The sequence below is a fragment of the Ursus maritimus genome, unplaced genomic scaffold (assembly GCF_017311325.1).
Source record: "Ursus maritimus isolate PB19 unplaced genomic scaffold, ASM1731132v1 scaffold_21, whole genome shotgun sequence".
NCBI classification, from domain to species: domain Eukaryota; kingdom Metazoa; phylum Chordata; class Mammalia; order Carnivora; family Ursidae; genus Ursus; species Ursus maritimus.
In genome coordinates, this window is record NW_024424564.1 from 24629240 (window position 1) to 24640687 (window position 11448).

The 11448-nt window shown below is 33.3% G+C and overlaps 1 protein-coding gene across 1 annotated transcript; it reads right to left on the minus strand.

Annotated features, from left to right (window-relative positions):
• Nucleotides 1–873: 873 nt before the first annotated feature.
• MGAT4C (MGAT4 family member C) lies at nucleotides 874–10586 on the minus strand. The gene is made up of 3 exons (XM_008687662.2): nucleotides 10206–10586; nucleotides 4781–4928; nucleotides 874–2015 (listed from the first exon to the last, which is right to left on the minus strand). The coding sequence occupies exons 1-3, from the start codon at nucleotides 10350–10352 to the stop codon at nucleotides 874–876; spliced, it is 1437 nt and encodes a 478-aa protein (XP_008685884.2). The 5' UTR covers nucleotides 10353–10586.
• Between the last annotated feature and the right edge of the window lie 862 nt (nucleotides 10587–11448).

Below are 11448 nucleotides of genomic sequence, written 5' to 3' on the forward strand. Positions count from 1 at the left end.
TTTAATACAAAACATATAAAATCAATTTCAAAAATTTTCTGCATATACTGAAAATGTTTGTAAGAATGAACTAACTATAGGCCTTCTCTAATTTCTTCTATTAAATGTAGGTGCCCAATATAACTTGAAAATATTGAGCATAACTATTCCTTTTGCAAAAGGGAATCTAGAAAAAGACTGCTTCCCACAGAAAATTTATTAACAATAGGTGCTCAATTAAGTGTTTTTATACAATGAACAATGCCCCTTTTTATATAAATAATCAGGGGAGAAATATTTTAAGTCATTTTTTTCTTTCCCTCACTCCACCTATGCACAAAATTCTGTTGTAAAGACATCACTTCTATGAGGAGGTATTCATTGTAGTTGTACAGAAGTCTATGAAAACCTATGTTTACAAGAAAAAAAACAGATTATCATTCTAACCAACTGCATATTCACACAGATGCTTAATAGAAGCTATCTGATGATATAAAGAATGTTTAATTCTTGAGGAAGAGCATAGAGTTGGCAACTATTTTTCAAGACTCACCATCCAACAAACTAAATTTTGTCATTTTAAATCCTTCACGTCACCTTTTTGACATTTACTTGAAATTTTGGAACTAACATGATCACATTAAAAATATAAATGAAAGTAGCATTAACTGTGGACTGATATTCAACTTCAGGAGTTAAAATAAATACAAGTGTGGATTGGAATAAAATTATGTTGACAATATGTAAATCAAAACTGCTAAAATGATAGACTTTTCCTTGAAAATATCCCATCCATTGCTTTCCCTCCAATGGACAAAAGTAGCAAAAGAGGAAGATAGCAAAAAAGGAAACAGGAAAGCCTGCTTCAGAAACTGGACATATCGATTTAATTGGCTAAGAAGTCCAAATACTAATACTCCTAATAATCAGCCATTCCTTTTGTGTTTTGGTAACATATATCCTTATACAATTTATATCAAATGGAATTTTTTGATTCACCTCTGACATTTCAAAGTTTCCACTTTTGAATTCCCCTAGTCTTAAGTAAGTAACACATTGTCTACTTTGTTTGAAATCTACAACATTTTCCCCAACATCTAGGGCTCCATGATGTAAAATGTCATTTTGCCGATCTTCTGTTCCAGTACTCACTTTAATTTTTTTAATTAAAATTGGATTTTCAAATATAATCACAAAGACGTCTCCTGCTGAAGGTGGTTTCCCCCAAAAGTACTCATCAACACTACTGTAAGCCTTGCTTGCTTCATAATTTTCAAAAACATTCATGTTGGTATAAAGATTTGCAGGAGGGTTATCAGGGATGTCAAATGACTCTTCTTCAAAATCATCATCCTTCAGCTTATTCTCAGTCCCTTTATATGAAGAATAATAACCCATGTGCTGAAAGAGAGATGGTTTAAAACGGATCACATTTTTCTGAGCTAAAAGACCCCGAAAATGAGTCAGTAACCAATCACAAGGCATTTCTTGATAAAACATTAATAAAAAGTGTGCCAAACGTGGGAGATCATGAGAATGATAAAGTTTTCCAATGTAGCCAAGCTTAGAGAACTCAAGAGTTACCCAGTAGGTTCCCTCTAGGGATGTAATGACTTTCTTGATAGCAGTTAAGAAATTTTTGGAGCATCGAACATCATCTTCAAGCATTACATAATAGTCTGAAGTATTGGCACAAAAATTAAGCAGAAAAGCATAATCTACATTTTGCTTAGAACGAAATCTGACTCTGTCTTCTGGATCATTGTAATTTCTTTTAAGGCCATCCAGGATTGGGTAATATTCCTCTGGAGCATGTATAACTATTAATCTTCCTGCAATAATATGGTGGGCAAATTTCTGTGTAATATCCTGGACCATGACATCACGCCAGGATGAATTAAAGTCCGCTAGGTGAACCACCACTGAAATTTCCTTCAGCTCTTCATAGCTGGATTGCTCAAATATTGACTTGATTGTCTCAAGTAAATAGTTTCCTTTTTTTCGTTTCACTGACGAAAGTCCAATTGTAAGAAACCCTGAGTGAAAGAATTCAGAAAGAAGACAAATTGAATGTGAAGTAGGTTTTGAATAACATAAAAAATCTTTTCCCCTTAGGCCCGCTACGATATCAGGTAAATCTAGTAAATGACACATGTGCAGAATATTTTGTGAGTGAAGTCGTATGCTAAATATATAAAGGCTATAGTACTTAATACACAATTGGTTTTTCTTTGGTAAAAATGCATCTTAACCACAATGACATATGAGCCTTATTGCTGTAAACATTTGTTTATGAAATAAAAAACATGATTTAAGGTGTTACAAAACACCTTAAACACAAAGCTTAATGTTCTCATATATGCCCATTAGAGAAGACAGATGTTTGGATAATATCCACACTATTAAAAAATGCAAAAGGAGAAGGGAATTCACAGTTAAGGATGACAAATCAGTCTCAAATGATAAAAAAGAAAATTAAGCATAACTCATTCTTTTAATCATCTTTAAATTTTTCATAGAAAACGTGTTACATTTTCACTTTTCTTTGATCACTGTCATTATCTCACACCAGAAAAATTAATAATTGGACTTCACAAATTTATTTTGAAATTTACCTAGAATGTTAATTAGAATGTAAACAAAATTATAAACTATGTTTAAAGACTGCATTATTATTCAAATGTATAGTTCATTGTTCCAATATATGAATATCACTGCTTTCCTTATTTTGAAACACATTTTAGAGCAATTTTCTGTGGGGAAAATATTTATTCAGACACCTAAAATCTAAAATTAGAAACTGGATATTTGTAGGGAATAAAATAAAACCTTGCGAAATGGCAGTTTACTTCTAAGAAGTGTAGACGTCTCTTTCTTGAAATATTTTCACCCTTTAAAGCTCTGATTTTCACCATGATTCAGAACTGAATTAAAGTTCCTAACCACTGCTTGAAAAATAGGAAAATGTTTATATTCACCAAGATCACTATTCTAATACAGACTCCTACTTGTTGTGACTTATGCAATACTGAAAAAGCCCTTTCCAAGAATAATCTTTCTTACTAGTCTGTCAGAGAGGTAGAGATTTACACCTTTTGTTTAAATAACTGGATTTACGACCCTAACTTCTTTTGAAAAATGAATATGTTCTCTGGTACCATTTAACTCAGGATACCAGCCTTTACTAATGCCCTAGAATAGCCAATACTACAAAAGTACTTTCTACATTAAAGGCAGGAATCTATGCATTTTGCCTGTAATGTGTATCTTGAATATTCCTCACCATCTTTTGAGACCGCTTTGTACTTGTCATCATTTCTGCTTTAGAGATGAGGAAAGGAAACTCAATCACAAGGACATGCGTTCACTTGCACAAAGTGTAACATCCAGTGAGTAGCGTGGGGACAAGATCCAAAGTGCCCTGCATGTACCCTCTGTTTTATATCACCTCTTTGTATAAAGCAGTGGCATATGTGCCAATACACATTAGTAAACTTTGGATGGAAAGGGAGAATCAGTAATGTTTGCACAAAGGTAGTGTAACAGATGGAGATAAAAATAAACACTGGCAATTTTACGCAATTAGAAGAAAGCTTAAGAGCGATAGATATTTGAAATGAAGGAATGAATGGAAGATCGACCTGAAGAAGCCTGAATTAAATTAAGTTACAATGTCCTCAACCTGATGATCACAGACTCACTTGTATAAACACTTCTTAACAGGGAACTCAATTTCTGTGGTCCCCACATGACCTATTAAGACATTCATGGTATCACTGTGTTTCATTGATTTCATGAGTCTTATTTTCACACAGAAACATTTTAAAATCAGGTTGAATATTATAATTGATGCCATCTTACAACTAAAACTGATAATGCTTATGCTCTCTTAGTGGTACATTAATTAGATCATGATTTCTTCTACAGTCTATGATGTCTTGAAATCCATGAAGTGTGTGTATGTTACTTCTCAGATCCAATCTACTGATAGTGAGTTGAGCAGTTTTCTTCAAAAATTCAGGTCTACCTGGAAGCTCAGAATGTGACCTTATTTGAAAATAGAGTCTTTGCAGATATAATTAGTTAAGGATCTTGAGATAAGTCATATTGGATTTAGAGTGGGCCCTAAATGCAATGACTGGTATCCCTGAGGAAGAGGAGAGAACACAGACAGGCACAGAGATGAAGGGAAGAAGACCCTGCGGAGCCGGAGCCTGGGATGGTAGTTATGCCCCCACAAACCAAGGAATGGCAAGAGCGACCAGAAGCTGAAAGAGTCAAGAAAAGATTCCCCCCTATAAATTTCAGGAGAGCGGCTCTGCCAGCACCTTGATTTTGAACGTCTGGTCTCCAGAAATATGAGAGAATAAATTTGCATCATTTTAAACTACCTAGTTTGTGGTGATTGGTTACAGCACCTTGGTAAAACAATGACTTTCACTACTTCAGAAGCAGTGGCAAGTCATAAAAACCGAAGTATTAGAGGTTTTTTTAAAGTTATTTTTAAAAGGGAAGTTTTAAAAGTTCAAATAAATTGATTTTTCTCAGTCTCTCTACGAGGTTCTACAGCAAAATGGAAGTTTATATTACAATTAGGCATTTTAAAAAGTTTCTTTTTTTTGGTTATTAATGGAACTGGATCAGTCACTGCAATTCGTGAAGAAACACTGAATTACTTCCCAAAGAATATATATTAATAAAGCCCATACAGTTTTATTGCCATACAAATGAGTCCGGCTGTCATTATTTTAAAACAAAAATGCTTTATGCGTTCTTGATTTGCAGGCGGAGGGATACTTACGCTTTCTTTGTAGAGGAGTGGCAGCTAAGTAGCGATAGGTGACGTTGATGGCTCCTGAGAAATTAGAGAAATCTTTGAAAGTGTGCACATAACGTTCTGAATTCAGCTGATGTGTGGATGTTTCCCTTATAAGTTGTTTGTCTCCTTCCTGAATGCCAAGAAGGAGGCAGGGAAAATAAATAAATAATAGATGGTCATGGATTAAAGAAAGTTCTTCTTACACAGTGAACATACGGGTTGCTATGTAACTTGGGTATTTTATAAATCCCAACTACTGGCACCACAGGCTGGAGAACCTCATTTCTCCCCTGAATTCCCAGCTCGAGTCTCTACTCCAGGCTCTCCTACCCTATTGTTTTCTTTATACTTCTCTTCCATTTGCTTTTCCACAGCATACATTAATAATGGCATTCTCTTGACAAAAAAATCTCTACGTGAAAACTCCCACTGCCTTTATGTTAAAATTCAAATTCTTTACAATAATTCAACGATCTTAAAATTTCACAATAATCTACTTTACAGTCATGTAAAGCTAATTCTTACTGAATTTCCCATATTTGAGTCATATTAAGCTATTTCATCTTCTTTAAGCATTGTTCAATAATACCAACACATTATTTCTATATAATTATTTCTGGGTAATTTTTTAACCAAGAAGTTTTAGTCAGTCACTTATATGGCCACTATAATCAAAGACTGTTGAGAATAGATAGCCACGGTCCTTGTGACATCAGTGTTTTTTCACATGTCTTCAAGATATCTTAGTTAAGTTACATTTGTACCAAGTCAAGGAAATGTCTTCAGAACTTGACTAGATTTTCCCATGATATGTTTGCGTGTTGCTTGTGTATGTGTGTGTGTGTGTAAGTGTGTGTGTGTGTAGTATTCCATTGGAGTTGAAGTCTGGTCCTTTAATGTTTAAGATCCCTTTTATGTAATTGGTAATGGACTTATGTCATTCAATCTTTGAGAAGGTTTATATTAAAAAAATAGATTCATATTTAGCTTAAAATATATCCTGTTAATTATTAATTAGTCCCTTTTTCTCTCTTCTTTAGTATAAGTTCAATAGTAGATTTAATTATCTTATCACGATTTGATCAAGTCTTTATTTGTTATACATTATTAGCAAAATATCGACTTATTTGGCCTTTGTGTAAGACTTACTACCACAGGTAGAATATATTCAAAGATAACCTATTCAGAGAATTTTGTTGTTGTTTTTGGCAAGTGTCTACTGTACTGTGTGAAGTTATATGGACCTATTTCTACTATTCCCTATAGAATGGCAGGTCAGGCATGTTCAAGCAATTAACAAAATAGAGGAAGTAAATGCTTTTGAACCAATTTGGTCCTCATATTATCTGCCTGTGGTCAATAACACTTTAATTAAACCCTGTTATAAAAGATTAGAGAGGATTCAAACACAAATTTTACCTCATTTGGAACATTCAATACTTTGCATCACATTCAAATATCAATGGAAAAAGAGACTGACTCAAAATTTTAAATCAATGGCCAGACTGGAATTGTCTTGGAATAAAAATTGAGACTAGTAGACCATGACTGGGAAGAGCTTTCAGTCTGGTCTTTGCTAATTCAAGATCCATTCTAAATATCTCTTCTGTATATTCAATTATGGGTTTATTTTTTTAAATATTTTATTTATTTATTTGACAGAGATAGAGACAGGCAGCGAGAGAGGGAACACAAGCAGGGGGAGTGGGAGAGGAAGAAGCAGGCTCATAGCAGAGGAGCCCGATGTGGGGCTCGATCCCATAATGCCAGGATCACGCCCTGAGCCAAAGGCAGACGCTCAATGACTGAGCCACCCAGGCGCCCCTCAATTACGTTTATAAACCTATACTTGGTCTTCAATACTGTATTTCTATATTTTATATTTTTTTGATAACTGAGAAAAATATGTTGTCTTGTACAATATTTATAATGTTTGCCATCTATAAGTTACAGACTTTCAAAATATATGAAATTATACCTTGAATTCTATATTTCTTATAAATATACTAATTGAATATCTATTGAATTCTGATTACTGCAATTTCTTTACACATAAATATTTTCATTTTTGTCTTTCTGAAAACCTATAAAATATTATCACAGTTTTAAAATAAATTTAGGATTGCTAAAAAGTAACTAAGGACTCAGTTCAGTACCAACTTCTTTAATAACGTAATAATGTCCATTATCAATAGGGTCTAGGAGAAATATCTATAAAAAATCACAGTAGTCACAATACTGAATTCATTTTACCATTCTGTTCTTATGTGATGTTACATTCTAAAGGAAGTGCAGGATATTGAATATTTCTTTAAGAATTCTATCTTGAATGTGTAAAAATCCAGACCTTTTCTGTGTTAAGATAGAGTACATTCATCCTGATTGAAGGACATAACAGAATATAAAATGAAATGGAAGTTATATGAAAGCACTTTATTAAATTCTCAAGAACAAGCTCCTTTACACTTTTCAGCATAAATAAATAATGCAACTTTCACCTGAGTCAGCCTTGTTGGCTGCTTTCCAGAGGCATCTACCTGAACAGCTAGGCTCTCCCTGGATACCTTCTTCCTGTAGCTACTGTGCCGTGGTGTATTTCTCAGTAATAAGACAAAGCTTTATGACAATCATTTTCTGGATAGGAATGCAATTCAGTGGACTAGCTGCAGACTAAGTGTATACCCTGGTGGCTACTTTGAAGATGCTCACAGCCCAGAGGCTAAGTTGATTGGGCATGTAGCGTCTCTTCTACTTAGTTTGCCTTGTAACAGTATTTGTCTCTTACACGGAGCTTGGCTTCCTTTCCCAATGAAAGGCACAAATGTCCTGAATATGTAAGCAATACATTAAACTGTTATATACCAAGGATTTCAGGCCACAAATGGATTTTCTAGCAAACACTGCAGAATAGAATGTGCTAAATAACTCCAGAGATCTTTTACTTGTAATTGTTTATCTGATTTCTCTGAATTATAACTATTATTTCCCCCTGAAATAAGGAAGGCAGGAAAAGAAAGATCTACTAATGTCTATGCTTAGCAAATTGTACACATTGTGGCATTCTGGAGTCAAGGGAAAAAAAAAAACCTGAATGAAATAATTTTGTAAAAACTGAAATAAACATGGATAAAAGGGTCAAAAGGGACAAGTGTTACAAAGAAACTACATTGTATACTAGTAGGTGGCTGGCTTTCCATGGCTATTAAACATTTTTAGAAAAACAATTTTAATGTAGTTTTACATTAATTATTTAAATGTTTTAAATCTTTATACATATTAAGCCTTGGGATAAAATTTAGCTCTAAATACATTTAGGTAAAAAAAACAAACAAACAAGCATCTAGTAAATAGTGAGAAATTAAACTAATAAAAACACTGTCATTAAATTTTCAGTAAGGGGAGTGCTTGTATTTAACCATCATTTTAACTTACTTTTTCTAACTTAATGTATAAAAATAATTACAATTTTTAAAATGAAGGAGCAATCTCTTCTCTACACTTGGGCTGATTTGTAAATTGACTAGATATATGCACAATCTAGCCAGAGAAAATTTCATTGAGAAAGTACTTTAGAGTAAGAGCTGCTTCATTAAATTACACCTTTTACATTAGATGGGTAGGACTGAAGCTTGGATAGAAATGTGTAAAAATCCACGAGACAGGGCAATAGTACTTGATCCTCTTACAGATATACATTCTATTACTTCTTACACATTTTATAATGAATTTGAAGAGGTTCTATATCAACAAGATATAAGGCTGTTTGCTGCATACAATGGTCTTTTGTCTGTTTAAAATGAAATACTGAAATTGCGTTTGAAAGTGTCTCACAAATGCAGCAAGTCATTGAATACAATACGCATCCTGCCAATACCATGTGTTTGATTTACAAGATGTGATTTACTGCTACCAGTAGACACAGATGCAAGAGATAAATTTTTATTACAAAATTAAATCATTTATCAAAAGCTCTCCTCGATAATTTATGATCTTTAATTTTATCCAGAAAAAATAGGGCGATCACGTGGGCCTTGTCTTTAAGTCTCATAAACCTAACAATTAGGTTTAAAAAAAGGTCAAAATGCATCTCATCAGTAAGTTTCTCCAGTTTGCTATGTTTACCTAAATCATGCCTAGTCAAATTCCATTCATCTATGGTGATTTCTACGGATAACAGAATGAAGGGACCACAAGATCAAGAAGTATCTTGAATGTAAAAGCCATAGGCAGAGTCAGGATCTAGGAATCTGGCAGAATTTTGTCATCAAAGGACAATGCTAATGGAAGCAAGATGCTTTACAGAAGACCTCCCGAGAGGATCTGTCCCAACTAAGATCAGATGGTTGGCTTACTGATATAGAATAGTACATGGCAAATCGTGGGTAGGTAATATCATGTTCAATTAATGAAATAAAACATTTTACTGGAAATGCCCTTTGTGGTTATTGTCAGATTTTCTCTTGCTAAGATATTCACTGAAACTTTCAGCATGCTTGCATGGTGGAAAGTACTTTTCAGTCCTCTCTGTGTCCAAAGATTTTGATTTTCTGGAATACGTGAACAGGAGTAATAACATAAAGATTAGGATTTTTCCAGACATCTTAAGTTCAATTCAGATAGAAAGTGAATAAGCAAAAATGTCCATGTTATTCTCATCAGACATGAAATGATGTGATACTCATAATGGTAACAAATAATAGAACTAATTGAGTTCTCAGAATTAGCCAGAGTAAGTCCTTTTGTATATTTCTAGAACTTACTTAAAAATTTATTTATATATTACATACTAATTTATCTTTTTAAAACTACTGAATAGTTTTCACATCATTATCTCTAGTTCTTGAGGTTCTATACTACTTTTCAGTGAATATAAATATATAACACGGTGGCCATTTATGATTATTCAAAATCAAATGAGGTGTCATACATTACAATAAAATATTACCTCTTAACCAAAGAGCATAATTAGTATCATTAATTAAAATATAAGATTTTAAAAATTTTGATGATAATATAAAAAAATTGAGAAAGTAAGGACTATCTTTAAGGAATTTTTAAAATTCTACGTATATAAAATTAAAGCTCAAAAATTGTTATGGCTATACATAAAATTAATTCAGCATAGTGATGATAGTTAATTTATTTATAACCAAATATACATGTTTGAACTACTATATGCAGCATTAAAGAAAACACTGCAACATAAATCAGAATAATTGGAATGCTGGTATTACAGAACTAATACAAAAAGTAGCTAGATAGGAAGTATACATGTTATAGTTTTGCTCAAACCAAGCCTATTCCAGTAGCCTGGGATTGAAGTTAGGTTACAATCGGACTAAGCCTAATTTGACTTAGACCTTATTTGTAACAGCAACAACAAAAATAATTAACCTCCAAAACTTACCAGAACATAGCTGTCTTCAATGTACAAGTTCATAAAGAGAAGGAAAATGACAAGAACTCCCAAGAATGACACTGTGGAACGTTTTCGCAGGCATCTCATTTTATCAAGTATTTCAAAAATATGCTTCATTTGACAAAATTTAAACATTCTATCCTGTGGAAAAGGGGCACAGAATTACCGACAATTAATTTTGGATGTAAGTATGTCTTCATAGGTATCGAAAGCCAGGCCTTTATAAAACTCACCCTTCACCTGTGTAACTAACGTTGTTTCCAATTTCACACATACGATTTTCACAGATTATTAATATCTTAACATAAAGTCAATGCACTGCTTTATATTGATGTGGAGTAAATAAAAATAAAAAGCAAATCTCAGTTATTTCTGAATAAATGAACACTGACAATGGTAATGCAAAAAAAAAAAAAAGTCCTTTGATGAGAAACAGAACAAAAATAAAAGAGAAAGACAGACATTAAGGTAACGTTTACGTCCTCATACTATAATGTAATGAAAATGGAAGAAACTAGAAGCATGGGCCTAATATTGATCTTGGAGTAAGTGCACTGAAAAGAGCACCTGGGAGGGAACCTGGTTCAAGGAAAGAGAAGTCATAAAGGAAGTTAAACTTTGGGCTAGGTCCAAACATATCTTTGAGAACTTGAGTTACAGAATTATTTTCCCAGTAATTCTTGTTAAGTCCTGGGGTGGCGTATCTACATGGCCTTGCTTGACGTACTCACTGGAAGTCTAGCTGTTAACAATAATTCATAGACTGCAAAAAAAGCAAAATTAACATCAGCAAGATTAGTGGAGATCTAATTTTTTTTTCCCCATTCTACTCTTCTACATTTTTGTGTTATCTTCCAATCCCTGATTTATTTAGATTACTGATCATTTGTTTAAAAAGTATAAACATATCTGGAATGGTCAGAAGACTCGTTGAATCATATTTTGTCTAAAATCAAATATAGTCTGGAAATTGTACCACTTCTAGTTGGGTACTGGGTCTCCCTGAGCTCAGTGTGAGGATAAAGTATCATATGAATAAAGAACTTCAGGAAGTGAAAATGGACTGTCCCCCAAACCATTGCATGATGTCTAGGACATAGCAGGTCAACAATGTGTTTTCAATGAATTGACACAAGAAAGAATTTATGAATCCTTATAAATTATAAGAAAGAATATTAGGAATTGGGAGAAAGGCTTAACAAAGGCGGAGAAGAGAAGAATTCTGAAAAAG

Coding starts and splice junctions, on each gene's coding strand:
- MGAT4C (XM_008687662.2), bottom strand. CDS start 10,352: ATGTTTAAATTTTGTCAAATGAAGCATATTTTTGAAATACTTGATAAA. Junction 4,929..10,205: donor TTGAAGACAGCTATGTTCTG/GTAAGTTTTGGA, acceptor CTTGGCATTCAG/GAAGGAGACAAACAACTTAT. Junction 2,016..4,780: donor CACTCCTCTACAAAGAAAGC/GTAAGTATCCCT, acceptor TCTTTCACTCAG/GGTTTCTTACAATTGGACTT.